We start from the raw sequence: 25,080 nt of genomic DNA, 5'->3' as shown, positions 1-25,080 counted from the left end.
CATTTTTAGGGGAAAAATTCGTTGTTATGTAAATCCATAATTAAACAGCATTGAATAGGTAGGTAGATTCTACTGTAATAGATAATTGCATCTTATTTTGCAATTACCTGTTTTTTATGTATTAAACATCTGAAAGGAGAGAATTGTCTTATTCGTTTGCAAGTGACTGACGTCACACGGTTTTGAATCTTGTATGTAATTTCATTTTGGGAAAGTGGACATTTTCATATTGAAAGTATCTGGTAAGCTCATAATTTAGCAAATTAAGGTTTAGAGATGTTTGCCCAGTAAGGATAGCCTTTGGTGTTAAACACTGACTCTACTGGGATTGAGGTTTTTCTTTCTTTTTTTAAAAAATTGTTCCACAAATCTATTTATTAATTACAAAAACAAAAGAAAAGTTTACAATGGAGAAATGTGGCAAACACGATTGGATTGAGGTTTTTCTAAACAATAAGAATTGATTTAACTTATTAGGTAGCTGGTGATGGAAGTAGAACATTTCTGTACTTGAACCATGTAGCCAGTGAAGACTTGGTATGCATATGGCCCGTAGCAGTCTTAAATTACATTGTAAACTCAGTTTTAGAAAAGAAAGCAGCTAGGGAGATAATGGGATTTCTAGTGATGCCTTAGCTTGGGTCTCAGGGTCTCATTGTTTTAAAAACTGATTTGGGAGGGAATCAGAAGTCCCAGTTGGAGAGACTTACTTATTTACTGTTTTTATTTATTTATTTATTTATATTTGTTTGAGTGGGGTCTCATTCTGTTGTTCAGGCTGGAATGCAGTGGTACAATCATGGCTAGCACTATACCCTCAAATCCCTGGGCCCAAGCAGTCCTTCTTCCTGAGCCTCCCAAGTATGTGGGACCACAGACATACGCCACCATGCCCAGCTCATCTTATTTTAATCTTTTTAGAGAGACAGTCTGACAATATTGCTCAGACTCGTCTTGAATTCCTGGCCTCAGGTGATCCTCTTGCTTCAGCCTCACAAAGTGCTTGGATTACAGACATGAGCCACTATGTCTGGCCCAATTTACTTTGAAAAGCATAAAATAATATTGCTTTATATTTTCATGTAGTAGTAATAGAAGCTATTAAAAAAAAACCGTAAAGGTTCTCCTAGGGCCGCTTCCATAAGTACATAAAAGTCATTTGTATTGAGTACTTATTCTGTTGTTGAAAATGCTAATAATGTTAAAGTGGAGGCTTTAGAACTTTTTTTTTGAGACAGAACTTTTTTTTTCTTTTGATACCCAGGCTGGAGTGCAGTGGCACGATCTCGGCTCACTGCGACCTCTACCTCCTGAGCTCAGGTGATCCGCCCACTTCAGCCTCCCAAGTAGCTGGGACCACAGGTGCGCACCACCATACCTGGCTAACTTTTCTATTTTTAGTAGAGATGGGGTTTCACCATCTTGGCCAGGCTGGTCTCAAACTCAGGCTCAAGTGATCCACCTGCCTCAGCCTCCTGAAGTGCTGGAATTACAGGCCTGAGCCACCACGCCCAGCCTAGTCAGAAACTTATTTCTCCCAATGGAACAAGGGAAACCATAGCATAGCCCATATTAGAATAAAAATTTAGTGAGGGTCTAATTCATTACAGGTTCACTAGGTACTGACTTTTCCTTAGTTAAGTTTTTTGAAAAATGCAGCTGTTTACCCCAAATTCTAAAATTACTGTAACCTTGGTGCTCAGCAGTCAATGCAATGGTTGTTGAAAGATTGAAACAATATGTAATTGAAGACAAGTCTGGCAGGGAACCTCTGTGTGCTTTTAAGTTGAATATACTTTAAAAGAGTTTTCATCTAATTTTCCCCAGTAGAAAGTATTGGTGAGTTTTGAGTATGGACATGTATTGAGCTAGTTCTACAGGCATCTCGCTAGGGGAAAGCCTTCAGAGGAAGCAACTGCATAAGGATTTAATAAGCATTTATTGAGTCTTTACTACTAGTCAGGCAAAATATTAGGTCATGGGGACTAAGATGAAAATGGTAGCATTCTCACCATGGGACACGTTTACCTATGTAACAGACTTGCACATCCTGAACATGTACCCCTGAACTTAAAAGTTGAAGGGAGAAAAAGAAGAAAATGTAGGGCTCTGTCCTCTGAGAGTTTATAGTTTACTTTGGAGACAAACATGTCAACATACACTTAAAGTACAAAGGAACTAAAGCTTCACAGAAAAAAAAAAAAACATAGGCATAAGGAATGTGTTAGCCTTCCAGGAACCATATGAAGCTTCACATACAGAGCTTCACAAAATTTGAAAGCTGAAAGATGAACAAAAGTTTGGCAGAAATGGAGAAGGCATTACAAGTAGTGACAGATCTCTAATTTTACTTCTAAAGATTCGTAATGTAAATTCACAGGGCAACTTAGGCCAGTACTTTTCATAAGCTGTCCTGCATTTATTTAGATATGTGGTTTAATACATAAATTGAAATATATATATGAGGAGGAGTTTTTAAATGTTGTTCTCTGTGTGTTTAATGGGGTGATATTTCAAACAATTGTAAGGTAGCTTTTTTTTTTTTTGAGGCAGAGTCTTGCTCTGTCACCCAGGCTGAAGTGCAGTGGTGTGATCTCAGCTCACTGCAATCTCTGCCTCGCAGGTTCCAGTGATTCTCCTGCCTCAGCCTCCCAAGTAGCTGGGATTTCAGGTGCTCGCCACCATGCCTGGCTAACTTTTTTATTTTTAGTAGAGATGGGGTTTCACCATGTTGGCCAGGCTGGTCTTGAATTCCTGACCTCAGGTGATCTGCCTGCCTCGGTCTCCCAAAGTGTTGGGATTATAGGCACGAGCCACTGAGCCCGGCCAGTTGTAGCTTTTTTTTTTTTTTTTGAGGTGGAGTCTCGCTCTGTTTCCCGGGCTGGAGTGCAACGGCACCATCTCGGTGCACTGCAGCCTCTGCCTCCAGGATTAAAGCGATTCTCTTGCCTCAGCCTCCCGAGTAGCTGGGACTACAGTTGCATGCCACCATGACGATTTTATAAAAAATATAATTTTTATATTTTTAGTAGAGATGGGGTTTCACCATATTGGCCAGGCTGCTCTCGAACTCCTTACCTCAGGTGATCCACCTGCTTCGGCCTCCCAAAGTGCTGGGATTACAGGCGTGAGCCACCGCGCCAGCCCAGTGTAGCTTTTTTGTATGGACCACAATCATGTGTCAAGTCATTTACTTAAAACAGAATATGGACTCTTGCTGTTCTTCCTCTTAAGCTAAATATTTTATGGAGCCCCTTCATTTCCTTTCTCCATAATTTGTCTATTAATTTTCAGTATGTTAACTGGCCAAGAGAATTGTTGATCTCTGTAAAGTATATTTTGTATTTTATGCAGTTGTCCCCAACCTTTTTGGGACCAGGGACTGGTTTCGTGGAAGACAGTTTTTCCATGAACTGGGGGCACAGGGATGGTTTTGGGATGATTCGAGTGCATTACATTTACTGTGTACTTTATTTCTGTTATTATTACATCGTAATACATAATGAAGTAATTATATAACTCCTGACAACGTAGAATCAGTGGGAGCCCTGAGCTTGTTTTCCTGCAACTAGATGGTCCCTTCTGAGGGTGATGGGAGACAGTGACAGATCGTCAGGCATTACATTCTCATTAAGACCATGCAACCTAGATCCTTCGCATGCACAGTTCACAGCAGAGTTCGCACTTCTATGAATATCTAATGTCACCACTGATCTGACAGTAGACAGAGCTCAGGCGGTAATGTGAGTGATGGGGAGCAGCTGAAAATGCACATGAAGTTTCGCTTGCTCACCCACCACTCTCCTTCTGCTGTGTGGCCCCGTTCCTAACAGGCTATGAGTTGATACTGGACTGTGGCCCAGAGATTTGTGACCCTTGCTTTATAGTATGTAGTACATTATATTTTTAGACCTAGAAGGTATTCATTGTGATGTCACACAGATAGATGCCATGTATGCAACTGGAAGATAAAAGTTAATTCCTATGTTCTCCCAACCTTTCTTCCCTATCTAACTTTAAGGAAATGTCTTAGACTGATGAAATTTGATAGCTTTTTATTAGAGGGAAGAGGAGGTACTTAAAGTTTGTCTTTATTAGGGAAAAGTTGAAACATATTACAAAAGTGGAAATAGTAGTAGTATTGGTACAAGAACCCCTCCCCATATCCATTACCCAATGCCAATAATTAATAACTCATGGCCATCTTGTTTTATCTATTAGCCTACCCCCACACTTCCCTGACCGTACCACTACCATTTTGCCTACTTGTGCAGCTCCCCCTGGCTTCCCCACTCCCACCCCATTGGAATTGAAGCAAATTTCAGAAGTTCTGTTCCATCAGTAAATGTTTTGGTATATATCTTTAAAACAGTGCTTCCCAACCTCCAGGCACAGGTCTGTGGTTTAAGAACTAGGCTGCACAGCAGGCGGTAAGAGGCAGGCAAGCAAGTGAAACTTCATCTGCATTTACAGCTGCTCTCCATCGCCGGCATTACCACCTGAGCTCTGCCTCCTGTTAGATCAGTGGTGACATTAGATTGTCATAGGAGCGTGAACCCTGTGGTGAACTGTGCATATGGGGGATCTAGGTTGCATGCTCCTTATGAGAATCTAATGCCTGATGATCTGTCACTGTCTCCCATCACCCCCAGATGGGACTGTCTAGTTGTAGGAAAACAAGCTCAGGGCTCCCACTGATTCTATATTATGGTGAGTTGCATAATTATTTATTATATATTACAGTGTAATAATAGAAATTAAGTGCACAATAAATGTAATGCATTTGAATCATCCCAAAACCATCCCTGCACCCCCGGTCTGTAGAAAAATTGTCTTTCATGAAACCCGTCCCTGGTGCCAAAAAGGTCGGAGACCACTACTCTAAAAGATAAAGATGGCTGGGCATGGTGGCTCACACTTGTAATCCCAGCATTTTGGGAACCTGAGGAGGGCAGATCACCTGAGACCAGCCTGGGCAACATGTGGAAACCCTGTTTCTACAAAAAGTACAAAAATTAGCTGGACGTGGTAGTGTACACCTGTAGTCCCAGCTACTGAGGAGGCTGAGGTGAGAGGATCCCTTGAGGCTGGGAGCTTGAGGCTGTAGTCAGCTGTGAGCATGTCATTGCACTCCATCTTGGGCAATGGAGCAAGACCCTGTCTCAGAAAAAAAGGATTAAAAAATTTTAGCCACAATATTATTTTATCACACCTAAAAATTAATAATTTCCTACCATCAAACTACTTAATCAGTGTTCACACCTAAAAATTAATAATTTCCTACCATCAAACTACTTAATCAGTGTTCAAAAGGTAGAAAACACGTTTGCAAAACTGAGCATGTTTTTCACTTAAGAATAAGTTAGGTCAGATATTTGCCTTTCCTTGGTCAGCTCTAGACCAAGGGGAAATGCAAGATGTAACTGCTGAAACATAGTGGCTGGCATTTGGTGGAATATTTTTGTTTAAAACATGGAAGTTATTTTATCATGAGTTGCTTCTATAGTTCTAACTAATTTTAGTTAGACAGTGTATTATAAATGCAATGTAGAATTTTGAACCTCAAAGAATCTCATCTAGTATCATGAAATCTATGCCAGTATGATGTAATCAGTAGAATGTTGCTTAACTGGGAGCCTTTGGCATACCAACAGAACAGAACAAAACAAAAATCTTTCGCGTGTGGAAGAAGAGGTTTTTAAGTTCTTCTGAAAATTATCATTTCATTTAGATTGCTAACTTCAAATGAATGAGACATTACCATTTCTTGATATCAAGATATTTTTCAGAGCTTAGCCCAAATAATTTTGAGTATTATTTTATTGTAGGAAAAAATTGACATTACTTCCTTTTCTGGATAGTTTGTGTTTGAGTGAGATTTGTTCATTGATTCCCTGATGTTGATTTTTGTTATGGGGGAAAAACTGGGGACATAATGGGAAGAGGTATGTGACTAGCTTGAAATAGGTTTTTCTACATACTAATCTTTGCTATTGAGTTCTGTGTATTACAGCAAAATGAATTTTCTGAAATACTTACCATACTACAATAGTTTTGCCTTGCATGAAAACATTCTAATAAATGAACAATTACTAATTTTGTTTAATAGATAAATGTATCTAATAGGTCTTGGCACATGGGCTTTATTCTTAATAGTTTTAAACCTTTAGTTTTTTGTTCTTTTGCTTTACAATGTTTCTTTCTTTTTCTTAGAATGCATCTACTCATGCCTCGAAATCTCCTGACAGTGTTAATGGAAGTGAACCAAGCATTCCTCAGGTCTGTTACTAATTGTTATTTTAGAAAATAACAAGTCATTTCAGAGTGTTGGTCAGTCTGTGTTAATTATTAGCATCTGACTTTACATTGAAATGGTGATTTCCAAATATTCAGTACAGTATATATGGTAAGTACAGGTTTGCTCATGATTTCTTGGAAAAAGTTTTAAATGAAAGCAAGATTGTATTATTTCTCATTTTAAAAATTAATGCAAGGCCAGGCACTGTGGCTCATGCCTGTCTGTAATCCCAGCACTTTGGGAGGCTGAGGTGGGCGGATCACTTGAGGCCAAGAGTTCAAGACTAGCTTGGCCAACATGGCGAAACTCTGTCTCTACTAAAAATAGAAAAAGTCAGCCAGGAGTGGCACATGCCTGAAATCCCGGCTACTTAGGTGGCTGAAGCATAAGAATCGCTTGAACCCAGGAGGCATACGTTGCCATGAGCTGAGTTTGTGCCACTGCACTCCAGCCTGGGCGACAGAGTGAGGCTCTGTCTCAAAAAAAATAATAATAATAAAAAAATAAATAATAATAATAATAATTATGAGAAAGTGAAAACTTTGAAAAACTGTGATCTGAGTTTATAGTTATAAAAGATCATGGAGGTAGCCATATTGAGAGACATACTGAGTTATGTAAGGTGGAAGGGGAATATGAAGGAATGAGATCTTTTAAAGTATTCTCTACTTTAAAGTGTATTTTACTACTAGAGTTTAGGTTGTCCTTGATTTTAAAAACTTATTTATAGAGAGGGGCTCAAGTCATTTTTTTTTGAACCCCTCCAAAAAGGAAGAAAAAAAAAATCATTATGATAGCAGGCTGGGCGCAGTGGCTCATGCCTGTTATCCCAGCACTTTAGGAGGCTGAGGTGGGTGGATTGCTTGAGACCAGGAGTTCGAGACCAGCCCAGCCAACATAGTGAAACCCTGTCTCTACTAAAAAAATACAAAAATTAGCTGGGTGTGGTGGTGTGCGCCTGTAATCCCAGCTATTCAGGGGACTGAGGCATGTGAATTGCTTGAGCCTGGGAGTGGAGGCTGCAGTGAGCCGAGATTCTACCACTGCACTACAGCTTGGATGACAGAGTGAGACCCTGTCACAAGGGAAAAAAAAAATTGTGATAGCAGTGTTGGAGATCAACATTTGCTGACTTTGGTTTTAGTGATGACTATTATCATCATCCTGGTTGTTCTTAGTAGTCCCTAATGTAAAATAGTATTATTTCTAATTCTGTGAACCCAGGGCATGAGTCTAGACAAGTTGATTTATGAGCTAAATGATTTGTGAACTAAATTACATAGACAAAACATTTGGAAGTATTGTCTAACAAATGTTTAGGGCCGGGTACGGTGGCTCATGCCTGTAATCCCAGCACTTTGGGAGGCCAAGGTGGGTGGATCACAAGGTCAGGTGTTCGAGACCAGCCTGACCAACATGGTGAAACCCTGTCTCTACTAAAAATACAAAAAAAAATTAGCTGGGCATGGTGGTGGGCACCTGTAATCCCAGCTACTCAGGAGGCTGAGGCAGGAGAATTGCTTGAACCCGGGAGGCGGAGGTTGCAGTGGGCCGAGATCACGCCACTGCACTCCAGCCTGGGCGACAGAGTGAGACTCCGTCTCAAAAAGAAAAAAAAAAACCCAAAAAAACCAAATGTTTAAATGAGCTTCCCAAACTCCGTGGACAGGTGTCTTGTGAGCTTAGATCCTCATAACTGTCAGTGAGGCTGGTCAGGTTGTGGGGACAGCCCACGTCCCTGGGTCTGTTGACTCTGGTCTTGAGCAGCCACTCCAGTTAATCCCAAATTCTCTAGAAATACATACTTTTCTATAAGTGCCATGAAGTAGGGGTAAAATATTGGGAGGCATCAGTCTAAACAGCACTGTACTAAACATATCCAGTGATCTTTAAAGAATATTATTAAAGAGTATGATTTAAAATGCATATTTTCTTTTCTTTTTTTTTTTTTTGAGACAGAGTTTTGCTCTTTTTGCCCAGGCTGGAGCGTAATGGCGTGATCTCAGCTCACTGCAACCTCTGCCTCCCGGATTCAAACGATTTTCATGCCTCAGCCTCCTGAGTAGCTAGGATTGCAGGCGCCCGCCACCACGCCCAGCTAATTTTTTGTATTTTTAGTAGAGACAGAGTTTCACCATGTTGGCCAGTCTGGTCTTGAACTCCTGACCTCAGGTGATCCACCCGCCTCGGCCTCCCAAAGTGCTGGGATTATAGGCATGAGCCACCGCACCTGGCCTAAAATCCATATTTTCTTCTGTCATAGAATAGTCCAAAAAGACTAAATATAGTTATGGATGCAAAAACTTGAGTGAGTCAACTTTATAACAAATTCAGAATTTTAATTAAGGTAAAGAATGAATGTAGGTGATATTCAGGAAATAAGCTCACTGAGGGCTTTGCATTTTCTTAAATATTACAGATATTTTCTTAAAAAATAAAAATGGTATTTATTGTGTACTGTGTATTAGACATATATGAAACATTTTACATATATGATCTCATTAATTCTCATAACAAAAAGATGCCTTCACTCAGTTTGTTTACTTTTTTTTTTTTTTTTTGGAGACAGGGTCTCTCTGTGTCACCCAGGCTGTAGTGCAGTGGTGCAGTCATAGCTTACTGCAGCCTCAAACTCCTGGGCTCAAGCAGTCCTCCCGCCTCAGCCTCCCAAGTGACTGGGATTAGGAATGTTCAATCTTTATAGGATACTTTGCCCCAGTAATAAGAGGGTCCACAGGCTGCTATGTTTGTGATGTGTTACAATGTTACATGTTACACATGTTACATGTTAAGTGTTACATGTTACAGATGTGAGCCATCACGTCTGGCTTGTTTAGTTTAATTTTAAACAAATTTCTGAAAAGTTGATTGTTGGGTTTAGCAAATTAAAAACAATGTATATACACAAAGAGCGGGGGGGAATGCTTACTGTGTTTGAGCATATTGACAGCAGCAGGAAACCATAGTTGACAGCAAGGTTGAAGACATAATAAAAAGCACATCCTAGAGTTTTTAAAACATAGCAGCCTGTGGACCCTCTTATTACTGGGGCAAAGTATCCTATAAAGATTGAACATTCCTAATCCAAAAATCTGAAATCCATGTAATCCAAAGTCTGAAACTTTTTGAGTACCCATATGATGCCACAAGTGGAAAACTTCACACCTCACCTCGTGATGAGTTGGAGTCAAAACACTGGTGTACAACATAGTTTATTCAGTGTTCCTAAGAGAAAAAAGACTCCCCCTGCCCTCTAGCTGTAAGATGATCTTTTCCAGGCATACCCAGATTCTCTTATGCGCGCATGCCCACAAAGGGTAATACAGTGGCACATGTGCAGGCCAGATGGCGCCAAGGGCAGGTTCCCCATGATGCTCCACATGGGGCCAAGACTCATGTGCTTTACTTGCTGTGTGTTTTTTCCTTCTTCTCTGCTCTGTTGTGTGAAGATTTGTTGAAAATGTTAAAAAGGCCTGCAGAGGCCCAGCGTGTTGGCTCACACCTGTAATACTGGCACTTTGGGAGGCTGAGGTGGGCAGATCACCTGAGGTCAGGAGTTCGAGACCAGCCGGGCCAACATGGTGAACTCTCCTCTCTACTGAAAATATAAAAATTAGTCTGGTGTGGTGGTGCATGCCTGTATTCCCAGCTACTTGGAAGGCTGAGGCACGGGAATCACTTGAACCCAGGAGGTGGAGGTTGCAGTGAGCTGAGATCACGCCACTGCACTGCAGCCTGGGCAACAGAGCAAGACCATGTCTCAAAAAAAAAAAAAAAAAAAAATTAAAAAGCCATCCAGCAGAATGCCTCCTACTTCCTAGTGGATCCATTTCCTGGTCCCTCAATTGCTTCTGGTGTTTCTTCTTACCTAAAAAAAGAAAATACAGTGTAGAGTAACCTTTCAATCAAAACACAGCATCGTAGATAGAGACTGAAAGCTTACCATTGTTCGTTGTTGCTGTTGCTTAACAGCTATTACAGATATTCTGGTGATACTACTGTGCTGCTTAGTTACCCTGAACACATTTTTTTTTACTGTATTAATGGTATGTCATATATATATTTCTTTTACTGTGAAGTACTTATGGGTGAATAAGCATAAGAAAATTATTGGTTATCAGTAGCATGTAAGTTCAGAGTCAGGAATGATGGTGGTGCCAGACAACCATAGATTGTATTGGTGGCTGAATTTGTAACACCTTTGCTTTCTGACAGTTCAGTGTACACACTTTGTTTCATGTACAGAAATGATTAAAAATATGATATAAAATTACTTTCAGGCTATCTGTATAAGGTGTATATGAAACATAAATGAATTTCGTGTTTAGACTTGGGTCTCATCCCCATGTCTCACTATCTATATGCAGATATTCCAAAATCTGAAAAAAATCTGAAATCCAAAATACCTGGTTCCAAGCTTTTTGCATAAGGAGTACTTAGTCAAAATGAGTTCACAATATACATATTATTTTATAATTTGACCTTTCCCATTTAATAGTATATCTTGAACTTCTTTCCATATATTATTGTTTATTTTTAAATTTTTTTTTGAAAATACTTTATAGCCCAGGACATACTTTTCAAGTTGCCTTGGGGAGTGCTCTCCATACACTGTAATTTATAAACTGTATCCTCTAGTGATAAACATTTGGGTTGTTTCCAGTTTTTACTCTTTTAAACCACCTGTGATAAATTTGTGTGTATGAAGGGTATGGGGCATATTATCTCCTCTTACTCCTACCTTGCCCAATATTATTAAATCTCTAGAATCCGTGAGCAAAACATTTCTGTTTTGATTTTTCAAACTCTAGACTGAAGAGAATCTTTTTTATTTTCCTGTATTTTTTGCCTACACATGACCTCAGTTTCCCTGGAGTATTTCACTCCTGGCACCTTTGAGATCTTAGTGACCTGGTTGTTAACTAATGAGAAAGAACTTCTAGGAGACATCAGTAAATATTGACTGCTGTGACCTGAAAAAAATAATACTGCTTAAAACAGTTAGTTGAATTAGGTCATATTATTTTTCATTGTGACTAAATTAATTTGTTGTTATTCCAATTAATTAGGAGAACAGGTCTTGCTTATCACTGTCTAACATTGGAGTTACTGATCTGTGCAGAGGGACTCTAACTCAGACCTTTCAACTGTCCTCCATGATTTGTTAATGCTTATTTTTATTCCTAGTAGACAAATGGTAAGTAGAGCAGAGTTGACTGTTACTAGTAAACTCTGCCTCACATTCCCTTATTAAACAAAGTGGGTTCATTACACATTACCCTCCCCCGTCCCAATTCCCCTCTTTTCTTGAGAATGATCAAGAATCACCATGTCCATAAAGACCCTCCAGATAAAGCCCACTTGAGTTCAGTTACACACTTCACATTTCATGGTATATACCTACATTTTAGACACTGGGTATGCACTGTTACAGATGGTGTATGGAGATGGTCACTACCTTCAAGGATCTCACAGTTTAGTGGATGAATCCTCACAATACACCTGTGAAGTCGGCTGGGAAAGTACTGCTTTTTTCTTTCTTACAGATGTGCAAACTGAAGGAAAGTGACTTACTGAAGGGCATTCTACCTCTAGGTGACAGACCTGGGACCTGCACCCCAGTCCTCTGACTCCAGGTCCAACACTTTTTCAGCAATAACCAAGTGTTTTGTTTTTCAGAAAGCAATGTATTATGTAAAATGTCAGGAATATAAATTCAACTTGTTAGAACTTTTATTAGATTATTGCTGGTAATAGGGGTAATGGAAGTCTAAATGTGTGTATTTTAACCCACACATTCTGTTGGGTTTTGGTTGCAGTCAGGTGACACACAGTCTTTTGCACAGAAGCTCCAGCTCCGGGTGCCCTCCGTGGAGTCTTTGTTTCGAAGTCCGATAAAGGAATCTCTATTCCGGTCTTCTTCTAAAGAGTCTTTGGTACGAACATCTTCCAGAGAATCCCTAAATAGACTTGACCTGGACAGTTCTACTGCCAGTTTTGATCCACCCTCCGATATGGATAGCGAGGCTGAAGACTTGGTAGGGAATTCAGACAGTCTCAACAAAGAACAGTTGATTCAGCGGTTGCGAAGAATGGAGCGAAGCTTAAGTAGCTACAGAGGAAAATATTCTGAGGTAGGAGCATGACCTTTTTGCCTGTACAAAAATTTCTTCCCCTTGTTCTCTCATTCATATTACTGTATTGCTTTACTCCTGTGATTGGCTAAACTGTTAATTATCCGGATATATCCTGGTTACTAATGAATGGTATGTAGTCTGTGGCATTATCTAGTTAAAGACTCTCAATATCTAGTTAAGTAAAGACAGAAGCTGTTTGGCAAGACTCTTAGTAAAATTTTGGAGAAGATTGTTGTCTGTAGCCTTCTGGTTCTTATATTCTGTTCCCCTCTCCTTTCATAGTCCCTCTGTTCAAGGTCACTTGGACACCCATTGTAGAGTTCATCTTCTGTCCTCATATCCTCTCCTTTATTCCTCTCTAACTGATGCGGCTCCAAAATGACCTCATCTGCCAACGAGATTCCCATTATTACTGACTCTAAAATTGTTTTAGGTAGCCTGATTATCTGACAGATTTGGTTCATTCTCATTGTACCTACATTTAAACCTTTGCCTTGGATGAATCTTTCCATTGCTAAACCCTTGAGAATGACACTCGCTGTTTGGTCTAAGGGAGGAAGGAAGTCAATGCTAGTCCGTTTCACTTTTCAATCCTTTAGGAATGTAGCACCTTCCTTTTAGGCTAAATTTTATTTGTTGCCCTCCCTCAATTCCCTCTGCATCCTATGCAGTTAAAACAGTTCTTTCTCAGGAAAGCCTTTTGGGAGTAAGTTGTCCATATTTTTTTGTTTATCTTAAAATGTGTAATGTTTTATTGTCTTATGGTTTGTAAATCACCATTGTAGTTAATTTTAATTAATGAATACTAAAGTTCAGAGTCAGTATATTAAAGATAGCTGTAACTTCTGTTTCCAATTATGACTACAATATGAGTAATTTTATCCTACAACCAAAAACAAAACAAAAACCCAAATGAAATATACAAGATAAGATATCTTTTTAAACGTGAAGTGCTCACAAAATAGGAAGCAATTATCAGGCTTAAATATATAGGCTGGCTGGAACCCACCCAGAGATATAAACAAGGCACTAAAGCCATGTATGTCATGAGGCACTTGTAGAATCAAGCACTTTTTTCCTTTAAAATTTTTTAACTTTTATTTTTAAATTTCTACCAAAGTTAATAATCGTCATGAATCTTTTGTCTGTTACTTCACTAACTTAACTATGGCTTTTAAGTTTGAAGCTGGGGTAGTAGTATAAGTAGTATTTATGTATGCTAGACACTGTGTATTTTATATTTAGTTTTTGTTGTTGTTTTTGAGACAGGGCCTCACTGGTCTCACTTTGTTGCCCAGGCTGGAGTGCAGTGGCTCAAACACGGCTCATTGGAGCTTTAACTTCCTGGGCCCAAGCGATCCTTCAGCCTCAGCCCCAGCCCCATCAAGTAGCTGGGACTACAGGCGCACACCACCACACCCATCTTATTTTTGTATTTTTTCGTAGAGATGAGGTTTTGCTATGTTGCCCAGCCTGGTCTCAAACTCCTGAAGTCAAGTGATCCTCCCACCTCAGCCTCCCAAAGGGCTGTTCTTATAGGCATGAGCCACTACACCTGCCCTGTGTATTTTATATTTATAATGTCATGTAATATTGTACCATTCCTGTAGATGTTAATTAGCTCAATTTTGTAGAAAAAGGATTGGAGACTCATAGTAACTTGCTTATGTTGCCTGGTAACTTGCTTATGGTTGGACAGGTTGTAGTTGTAGAGTCTGGATTTGATTTTAGGTCTTTGTGGTTGTTTCTAGTATTCTGTCTCAGAGTCAGGCAGCTTATTGGGATCAAAAGAACTCATAGACTTTGTCTCTACCTCTCTTTGACATTGTTAATACCTAGGATGAAATGATGTTGTAAATGACATCTGATTCTTGGGTTACTCTTCCACACACCACCCCCCTCCACCCCTTTTTTGAGCACCGTTTTTCTTTTATTTTTAATTCAGGGATACATGTTCAGGATGTGCAGGGTTGTTACATTGGTAAATGTGAACACCATTTTTCTTTTTTTTGTGAGACGGAGTCTCACTCTGTAGCCCAGGGTGGAGTTCAGTGGTGTGATCTCGGCTCACTGCAACCTCCGCCTTACCGGGTCCCGGGTCAAGCAGTTCTCCTGCCTCACCCTACAGGCATGCGCCACCATGCTCAGCTAATGTTTGTGTTTTTAGTAGAGACAGGGTTTCACCATGTTGGCCAGGCTGGTCTTGAACTCTTAACTTTGTCATCTGCCCACCTCGGCCTCCCAGAGTGCTGGGATTACAGGCATGAGCCACCGTGCCCGGCTGTGAACACCATTTTTCTATCTGGTGTTATGATAATAATAAGGGGAGAGTCCTGGTCTTAGGCAGAATTTTGTTTTTTATATTCTTTGTTGCTAGACTCACCTTCCATTGCTGCTTTTTTTTGGGGGGAGACAAGTTCTCACTCCTTCACCCAGGCTGGAGCGCAGTGGCGTGATCACGGCTCACCTTGTAGCCTTGAGTTCCCAGGCTTAGGTGATTCCCACCCCAATCTCCTGAGTAGCTGGGACCACAGGCAAGCACCACAACACCTGGCTAATTTTTTGTATTTTTGGTAGAGATGGCGTTTTGCCATTTTGCCCAGGCTGGTCTCCAAATCCTGGGCTCAAGCAGTCCTCCTGTCCTGGCCTCCCAAAGTGCTGGGATTACAGGTGTGAGCCACCATGCCTGGCCGTATTGCTGCCTGTCTTTTGATTCAAGATATCACTAGTGGCATTTGGGACACAGCAGCCTTCTAAGGTAAATGGCAAAGCTCGAATAGGGGATGCTTCCTCTTAAACCTGCAGCTTATCTCTTTAGCACTTCCAAAGTAGGGTCCAAAGAATTCACTGGAGCCATGTACTTAGCCTTCAGATGAGTAACTTTTTTTTTTTTTTTTTTTTTTAAATTATAATAGAGACAAAGTTTCACTAAATTGCCCAGGCTGGTCTCAAACTCTTGGGCTCAAGTGATCCTTCTACCTCGGCCTCTCAAAATGTTGGGATTACAGGCATGAGCCACTGCACCCGGCCCTAGATGAGTAATGTTATGTAACTTCCAGGCTGAAAAGATTTGTTAATCCATAATTTCATTAGGGTGTGCTAGAATGTTTAAATATCCTATTTAGGTTAAATGGTTAAATATCTCTTTAAGGACTTGAATTACCAGTTTTCATCTGTTGATTATGAGGTTCTTTTCTCAGATTTTTGCAGAGCTATAGTCACAGACCCTATAACCAGAAGGAACTTTTAGAAATCAATTACATGATCTATTATAGTCCAAAGCAGAAAAATCGCCTGGTGAGCTCATTAAAACATAGTTTCCTGTCTCTCCACACCCTTCCCAAGTCTCATTCAGTTAGATTGGGGTGGAGCCCCAAGAATTTCTGTTTCAGGCAAACTTTCAGGTGATGCTGTTGCTGATTTAGTCTGTAACTATAGTTTGAGTAGCCTCCTGCCTTTAGGCAAGTTGGCTTGAATCCCCACCTGTGAATTAGGTACTAAAATTTAGAGATATATCTCTAAGATGAAGTCATATGGAGATTTAATGTCTTACTGTCAAATTTACATTTTATTTTTTAGAAATGTATGTCCTATGTTAGTTTTGACCATCATGCATCTAATTAGGTTATCCTATAAAGGACTCTTCTAATTTATTTTTTGACTTTCATAAAGAGAGTTTTTTAGTGGACTTCAGAATAATTGCATTTATTTAGGAATGACTAATGTTGTTGATGACTATATTTTAGCTTGTTACAGCCTATCAGATGCTTCAGAGAGAGAAGAAAAAGCTACAAGTAAGTGATTTGTCGACTGCATTACTGAGTCATAATTTTTAAATCAGAAAGATCTTACATAGTAAGATATTTCTAAGCCTTCCTTTTAAATAATTCTGCATATGAACAAACTATTAAGCTTGTTTTACCATTATTGGAGGTTTTGATAAAGAGAAAGTGAATGAGATCCCAGAGATTTTACCTCTGTTAAGGATGAGCTCCCTTGAGTTACAGATCTCGGTAGTGTTTAAGAAGTTAGGATTTACAGCATGCCTCTCTCAAGCATGTTTTCTAGTGTCTCAGTCTACAGGTTGCTTCCTTGTTTTAGTGGTAAAGACATATCTAACCTTCTATGCTTTCCTTCTGCTTTTTAAATACCTGCAGACATCTGTTTCTTATCATTATATCAGGGTCCAAATGCAAGCATCCTCTCTTCTATAATAACTATTTCCTGCAGCTGCTGCTTGTGAAGCTTTTGATTAAGTATGTAGGGATAAGAAACTATTATATTCAGGGTGACCCACCTTGGCCCCACTGTGTCATCCTGTTTGCTTGTATTTCTATGAATTGGCTATGGAAATTTCCCACCAGGTATTCCAGGTGATAATTCATACATCAGAGCTAAGGAGAAATATACATTCCCCTTCAAATGGTGCCATCAGTTTGCTGTGTTTTAAAATAAAATATAGTTGGCCAGGCGTGGTGGCTCACGCCTGTAATCCCAGCACTTTGGGAGGCCAAGGCGGGTGGATCACCTGAGGTCAGGAGTTCAAGACGAGCCTGGCCAACATGGTCAAACCCTGTCTCTACTAAAAATACAAAAATCAGCCAGGTGTGGTGACGGGCACCTGTAATCCCAGCTACCCGGGAGGCTGAGGCAGGAGAATTGCTTGAACCCGGGAGGCGGAGGTTGCAGTAAGCCGAGATCGTGCCATTGCGCTCCAGCCTGGGTGACAGAGCAAGACTGCGTCTCAAAAAAGAAAAGATAAAATTCAATGCTTTGCTCTCTTTTCTACATGTGTACATGCCTAGAAACCTTTTAAAATAGGCAAATATCTTTTCAGTAGAGCCAATGAAATTAAAATAGGTATTGCCAACACTCTTACGTATGCTGCTTGTACTAGCTAACATTTATTGAGCTCCTACTGTGTGCCAGGCATTTTGGTATATTTAGTTCTAGCCTCTTTCCTGTGAAGAAACTGAGGGAGAGTGACTCCTTCATTGTTGCACAGCTTGTAAGAGGTAGGGAGGAGAGCCAGGATCTTTTTCCTAGCAGTTAGACTGCAGAGCATGTGCTTATAACTACTGCGCTACAGTTTTTCATCATTCTCAGCATGGCATGTTCCTGCATTTAAAATTTTATATTTGAAACTGAACAAACAAAACCTGTGTTCATGGCTTTTTTGGGGAAAAGAACTTTGGTTTTTGTTTTATTCACTTACAAGTCCCCACAGTACAATCCAGTCATACTCCCTTGGTCATAAGTAAGCCATTTGCCTGTCTGTATCCCCTTGTTTTGCTTGTTAGTCCACACAAACCAGTGAAGATCCAGATTACCCTGTTCCTTTACCTCTGTATTTATGTTGTACAGGAATATGTGGTTACTTTGTTTCCATAGGTCATAACTTTCCAAGTTTAATTTCCTTTACTAAAGTACTTTTCTTTACCCCACCCCAGGAAAGGGTGAGTCATTTCATCTCACAACATGACTCTTTTATTAGCTTCTTGATTTTTTTTTTTTTTTTTTGAGAAGTCTCGCTTTGTTGCCTAAGCTAGAGTGCAGTGGTGCGATCTTGGGCAACCTCTGCCTCCCAGGTTCAAGTGATTCTCCTGCCTCAGCCTCCTGAGTAGCTGGGACTACAGGCACGCATCACCATGCCTGGCTAATTTTTGTATTTTTTTTTTTTAAGTAGAGATGGGGTTTCACTATGTTGGCCAGGCTGGTCTCAAACTTCTGACCTGGTGATCCGCCTGTCTCGGCCTCCCAAAGTGCTGGGATTATAGGCGTGAGCCACCACGCCCAGCCAGCTTCTTGATTTTTTTAAATGTATGGTTACTAATTTAGCCATCTGATGTTCTTTGTGAATTTTTCTGGATGGTTTTTTTTTTTTTGAGATGGAGTCTTGCTCTTTTGCCCAGGCTGGAGTGCAGTGGTGCGATCTCGGCTCACTGCAAGCTCTGCCTCCTGGGTTCATGCCATTGTCCTGCCTCAGCCTCCTGAGTAGCTGGGACTACAGGCGCCTGCCACCACGCCTGGCTAATTTTTTTTGTATTTTTAGTAGAGAAGGGGTTTCACCATGTTAGCCAGGATGGTCTCGATCTCCTGACCTCGTGATCCACCTGACTCGGCCTCCCAAAGTGCTGGGATTACAGGTGTGAGCCACCGCGCCCGGCTGGTTTTGTTTTTTTAAATATAGACAATTATTTTGTTTCTAAGCCACAAAAACCTTTAGAACAGGCTGTTAATTGATGTATTCCACACATTATAGGTTTCAATGAAATAAACTGCAGTTGGAATTTGATTTAATTTTTAAAAATTTTATTTTTTAAATTGAACAGACAGTAAAATTGACTTTTTGTTTGGTTTACATGTCCATGCATTTTAACAAATGTATGGATTTTGAACTACTGCCACTGCCAGGATGCAGAACAGTTCTATAACATCATGATCTAACTTTTAACAGATTTTTCAATATGGTCACATCTTTAACATTTTAGTCTTGTCCTCTATCTTCAGGTTATTTTTGGATAAACGGTTGTAATATTTCAAAAATAATTATTTTTGACTTGCTTTGTATTTACTATGTCATACAGTTAGCTGTTTAACCAGCTTTTTTTCCTCTCTCAATTAAAGGGTATATTAAGTCAGAGTCAGGATAAATCACTTCGGAGAATTGCAGAATTAAGAGAGGTAAGTTTCAGTGATGAGTACTTTGAAAATAGTAATTAAATCTCATATTTATCAGAACTGTTGTATGTGCTAGGGTAGTTTCATATGCATCTCATTAGTTATACTAATAACTAACCAGTCCAGCCTACAAGACCAGGGGTCAGTTCTTGAAGTTTTTATTTGTATGGTTTTTCTAAGATACGTTGTTGGAATTAATGAAATAAGGTGTTAGCAACAGAATATCAATTGTCTGCATGAACAGTCAGCGTCAACTTCCAAGGGTTAACTGGGTTCTTCTGTTAAGTATTTCAGGCTTCTTTTTGTTTTTCCTAACCATAAGTCTTTTTTATAAAATAAATTGTGTTTATTGTAATTTTGAGGGGGGCGGGTAATTTTTCATAGCAGTTAGACTGTTTGAATTCCTTTATGTCTTCCTGAGGGCCATGTGTACCCACTTGCCATTGGAGTAGGCAAGACCACTCCTGGTTTGACCTGCTGTCTCAAATTATTTTGTAATGAGTACCTGTTGACTTTTGGGGTTCTCCTGCTGTCAGGTCCATCTGATACCTTGCTGCTTCCCTATGCTTTCTCCTATACAGATCCCAACAATTGCATATTTTACTGCTATTGGTGTTTTCTCTCCACTCATTTGTATTGTTTGTTGAAGAATATCTTGTTACCTATTTTTGTTATGAGTGTGCTTCATGGGTTTTTGTTACTTTCTGTTAATTTATTAACAAAACTAGTGTTATTCTGAGACGTTTGAAATAGGTAGCTTTAGGACAAATCAAAGTAAGTTTAATGTTTTAGGTATTCTAACTGTGTAATTTATCAGTCCAAGATACAGATTTAAAAAGTATAGATAGCCTTAAAAGGGTCAGGTAAATTAATAAATCTATAAATAGTAATTGAGAAAAACTAGTATAATTGTGGGAGGAGGCAAAGAAGAAAAACAAGGGAGTATAGATTAGGATGATATCATCAATATAGGCATATTGTCCCATAGAATATTCTTTGTTGTTATTGTCAATGACAGACTATTGCGTGAATTAACAATCAGAATTAATCATATAGGAATTTCCTGTATTATATTACTAAAGTTTTATTCTTATTGCTATCATGTTTGATTTCTAGTCTCTCGCAATTTTTTTATATAGCCAAATTACTGAATTTTTGTGGTATGAAAGAAAGATTATATCATTTACCACAATTCCCAAATAAATTCTTTGAAACATTCTAAACATGACTTTGAAAACCGGGCTAATTTACTTTTGTTATAGTGACAAGACCAAGCATTGGCCTCAATAATACGAATAATTACAGATGTCCTTTATTAATGAAAATTTGTACAACTTCTTTTGGATTAATAACTTAGAAAAATGTATACCCACTTTGGAAGTTATAGAGAAGGAACAAAACCTTAACTCCTGGTCTGCCCAAGATTCTGCTTTTCTAGTTGGACTGGGAATGTGTTAGTACTCAGAAAAGTATGCATGGGGATTAGGCGTATGCAACAAAGGGGTTATGGGAAGTGAGAGAATGATAGCTAGGGTATCCTCTTTTGTTTCTCTTGCCTTATATTAATAGAAAGAAAGTGCTTTTAGCAGCTAAAAGTACCTTTGCTTTTGCTAGAGGGGCAAATAATACAACATTTCTACCCAAAAGATTTTTCTGTTAAGCTAATATCTTTGCTTAACATTTCTTTTTTATTTGTCTTGTGTTTTGGGAATAAATGAAGGGTGTTGATAGGTATCTTGTATTTCTGGTGAGAAATTAAATGCCCATGTTTTATACAGTTAATGATTAGATATACATAGTAATGGAGAGCAGGCATGTTTAAAATTCAGAGAGTGCACATTAGAGGTTAGGCATCAGGTTTTGATGCCTAAAACCTGATAAATCCTCTTTAAAACATTCGCATTATTTAAATATGCATTGAATAGAGAGACAGGAATACCTCTTTATAATGTTATTATATCTGGAAACACAGGAATACCTCTTGTTTTTTTTCCTTCCTACGCTCAGCCCTTCTCCACTAAAGAGCCCTTGTCTGAGGGAGCTATACTCAAGAAAATACAGCTGACTGGGAAACACATCTACTTTATTCATAGATGAGTAAGCACCCATGTGATTGCCGGCTGTTAGTAAAGATAGGTCTCCTATCTATCTATTCTCTAATTTAAATTATAGAACCAGCATTCCTTGGCAATATCAAATGGGGAAAGAAAAAGAATTGACTTTTCTAGCAGGCCCCAGCCTTACTCATCTACTCAGTTGCAGCTGTTGAGGGACTTAGAAAACTGTGAGAGAGCTCACTGGCTAAAAAGCATGCCTTGTTATGCTTGTCTGTGGTAAAATGCATTTGTGTTGACCTTTCAAAGAGGGTGGAGCTCTGTGAATACTCTGGATGCTGCCAATTAGATTTGCAACTCTACCTAAATTTTTTAGGAGCTGGTGAAATGTCGGGGGCAAAGACCAGAGGGTAAGGGAATATGGAACTAAAGGGCCTATTTTAACTTTCCTGTCTAAATCCATAATTTTTTGCATTAACTTTATCTTCCTCTATTATGAAATATTAATACTTACCAGAGTCACAGATTGATGAATTTGTTGTTGTTGTTTTTTTAATCCACCTACATGTATTAGTTTTCTATTGCTGCTGCAACAAATTACCACCAACTTAATGGCTTAACACAACACAAATAATTATCTTGGAAGTTTGACACAAGCCTCACTGGGCTAACATGCTGGCAGAATAGTGTATAGGTAGCCGGGAGAGGGAGAAGGGGACATGATTAAAAGATGCTCCCTTGTATCCAAGGACTTTTTGTCTAGATGAGTAAATGAAAACATGCAAAATCTGAAAACTATAGTATAAATTGAGGAGTGTTTTTTGGTTTATTTTTTGTTTTGGTGGGCTGTTAGGACTGCTATGTAACAGAGTCCAGCATGGAAGGTTGTAGGTTGTAGGAAATTATTTGGAAGAAATGAAGTTTACCTTCCAGTTCCTTCCAGAAGTGGGGGAGAAGGGAGTTGTCATAGGGCCACTAACTGTTGTATTTCGGAATAAAGACATCAGGAATAAGTACCCAGATTCTTTTATTGCCATTATTTCATTAAAGTAGTTGTGGCCGGGCACAGTAGCTCACGCCTACGCCTGTAATCCCAACACTTTGGGAGGCTGAGGCAGGCGGATCACGAGGTCAAGAGATCGAGACCATCCTGGCCAACATGGTGAAACCCCGTCTCTAGTAAAAATACAAAAATTAGCTGGGTGTGGTGGCAGGTGCCTGTAGTCCCAGCTACTCAGGAGGCTGAGGCAGGAGAATCACTTGAACCCGGGAGGTGGAGTTTGGCAGTGAGCCTAGATTGCACCACTGCACTTCAGCCTGGTGACAGCGAGACTCCGTCTCAAAAAAAAAAAGGTTGTTTTAGTACCAAAACAATTAGGAAGGACATATTCCCAGGATGAAGTAACAGCTACTTATATGAAAGGAATTTAGATCTAAGAAAATCTCTCCACATGGGCCTTTGTTTCTTATTTCACGATGGATCTCTGAAAACTTTATTTAGGGCATGACCAGCATTTGGAGACCACTGCTGTGGGAATGTCAAGTCAGGAGACATTTGTGAGAGGAAAAGTAAAAAATATGCTCAGAGATGTTTGGGCAATGTGGGTGTTGGGCAGAATAGAGGACACTTACGAGTGTACCAGATAGTGCCTCAGTGTTTTGCTCGAGCAGTTCTCAGTGTTTTGAGAAGTAATAAGTTTGAAACAATGTAAGAAGAGGGAGTTGCTTATAATTCTTTGAAAATATTGTTTGAGGAAAATTATTCTAGCAAATGTGTGAGGGATGGATAAAATTAGAGGAGGACTTGAGGTAAGAAATCTGTCTAGAAGGCTATTGAAGGAAATGAACTGTCACAAGCTTGTCTAACCTGCAGCCTGTGGCCTGCATGCAGCCCAGGACGGCTTTGAATGTAGCCCAACGCAAATTTGTAAACTTCCTTAAAACATTGTGAGATATTTTTTGTGATTTTTTTTTTTTAAATGCTCATCAGCTATTGTTAATGTATTTTATATGTGGCCCAAGACAATTCTTTTTCTTCCAGTGTGGCCTAGGGAAGCTAAAAGATTGGACATCCCTGATCTAAATTTTGAGAGACCTGGGCTGTGGTTATAGTTGTGATAAAAGATAGGATCTAAACATTCTAGAAAAAGTAATAAAAAATATTGATTATATGCAGGGATTAACAAAGATAAGTAAAATGTGACTTTGAATATTTTGAGTTTAGTGAAATATAGGAATCCCAGAATGATAAAGGGCTGTCTAATACTTCTGTGTGCTAACCTCCGGCATTCTAAGGGAGAAACACAGAAGACACAAGATTGAACCCAGAGGGCTAGAAGGAATCAATGAAGGACAAAGAGGAAACTGTAATTGACAGGAGTGTAGCCAGGAGCCCTAAAGCCATGGTCAGCAGGTATAGCTAAGAAAAGCTTCCATAGGTCATTTTGTCATTGTGCAAATACCACAGAGTGTTCTTTCAGAAACCTAGATGGTATAACCTGCTATATACCTAGGCAATATTGTATTGTTTATTGTTCCTAGGCTACAAGCCTGTACAGCATGTTACTGTACTGAATTCTGTAGACAGTTGTAACACAATGGTAAGTATTCGTATATCCAAGTCTATCTAAACATAGAAAAAGCACAGTAAAAATACGTTATTATAATCTTATGAAACCACCGTCATATATGTGGTCCGTCATCTTCCAGAACATTGTTATGTTATATGTGACTATACCTAAAATGAAAGGGTAATTACTGGTGGCTGGTTTTTCAGAGAGATAAAAATCAATGGATTTGGTTAGGAAGGCTCATTAATGACCTAAAGAAAGCAGCATTTTAACTAATTGCAGGAACTAGAAATTTCATTTTACAGATGAGAAAGCGTTTGGTTTCGACTATCAGACACTTTCATATATTGGGAGGAGGAAGACTACTGGCTATCTGTTTGGTATATAATAATTTGGTTTTAGATCAGATGAATATAATATAACACAAGTAGTAAGAGTCTCAAAGTTTTTCTTTTATCTTAAGTAATTTTTTTTTTTTTTTGAGAGACCAAGCCTCACTCTGTCACCCAGGCTGGAGTGCAGTGGCAAACCTCAACTCACTGCAACCTCTGCCTCCCGGGTTCAAGTGATTCTCCTGCCTCAGCTTCCCAAGTAGCTAGGACCACAGATGCCTGCCACCACGCCCGGCTCATTTTTGTATATTTAGTAGAGACGGGGTTTCACCATGTGTTGGCCAGGCTGGTCTGGAACTCCTGACCTCAAGTGATCCACCCTCCTCGGCCTCCCACAGTGTGGGATTACAGGTGTGAGCTACCGCACCCGGCCTGTCTTAAGTGATTATTGTCTCCACATTATTATCAATGCAGCCATCATTACAGCTCTGGAAAGTACACTTTTTTCTTCTTGGATCTTCATATTCTTTAAGGAACAAAGTCATTTGTTGATGCAAATGTTTTAAATAATGTTAATGTTTTACATGCTAATTATTCCCTAATTATTGTTGCTGATACCTTAAGGGAAATGCAAATCTGTATTCAACATGTTTTTAAATTTTGAAAACTTTAAGTTTATATTTTTTGTTTTATACTGAAAATTACCTGTAAATCATTTTATGTTTTAGGAGCTCCAAATGGACCAGCAGGCAAAGAAACATCTCCAAGAGGAGTTTGATGCCTCTTTAGAGGAGAAAGATCAGTATATCAGTGTTCTCCAAACTCAGGTAAAAGAATAAAAGAAAAAGTATGGAATTTTTTGGATAAAGAAAAATAGAGGGGGTTTGATTTGGGTATCTGCAAGGTTGCAAAAGTTTTTTCTTTTTTAAGACCTATTTTTAAAACTTTTTGCTTTCCTCAATTTTTTTTATTTTTAATTTTTTTTGAGACAGGGTCTTGCTCTTTCAC

General features: G+C 39.3%; 1 protein-coding gene across 20 annotated transcripts in view; it reads left to right on the top strand.

Moving 5' to 3' along the window:
- GOLGA4 (golgin A4) overlaps positions 1 to 25,080 on the top strand; it is a 123,134-nt gene that overhangs the window by 26,686 nt on the left and 71,368 nt on the right. For 8 of the 20 annotated variants that reach the window (XM_024244604.3, XM_024244601.3, XM_063722141.1 and 5 more), the window contains 5 exons: positions 6,214 to 6,279; positions 12,118 to 12,432; positions 16,182 to 16,229; positions 19,063 to 19,119; positions 24,801 to 24,899. In XM_024244604.3, coding sequence (XP_024100372.3) covers positions 6,214 to 6,279; positions 12,118 to 12,432; positions 16,182 to 16,229; positions 19,063 to 19,119; positions 24,801 to 24,899 — 585 coding nt within the window. Of the gene's footprint in view, positions 1 to 1,264; positions 1,363 to 6,213; positions 6,280 to 11,844; positions 11,935 to 12,117; positions 12,433 to 16,181; positions 16,230 to 19,062; positions 19,120 to 24,800; positions 24,900 to 25,080 lie in introns of those variants that run through there. The other 12 variants (XM_063722142.1, XM_054552345.2, XM_054552344.2 and 9 more) reach the window with 7 other exon arrangements.

Source organism: Pongo abelii, chromosome 2 (assembly GCF_028885655.2).
Source record: "Pongo abelii isolate AG06213 chromosome 2, NHGRI_mPonAbe1-v2.0_pri, whole genome shotgun sequence".
NCBI lineage: Eukaryota > Metazoa > Chordata > Mammalia > Primates > Hominidae > Pongo > Pongo abelii.
The sequence above is the reverse complement of the archived record's forward strand: the minus strand, read 5'-3'. Positions and strand labels throughout refer to the sequence as shown.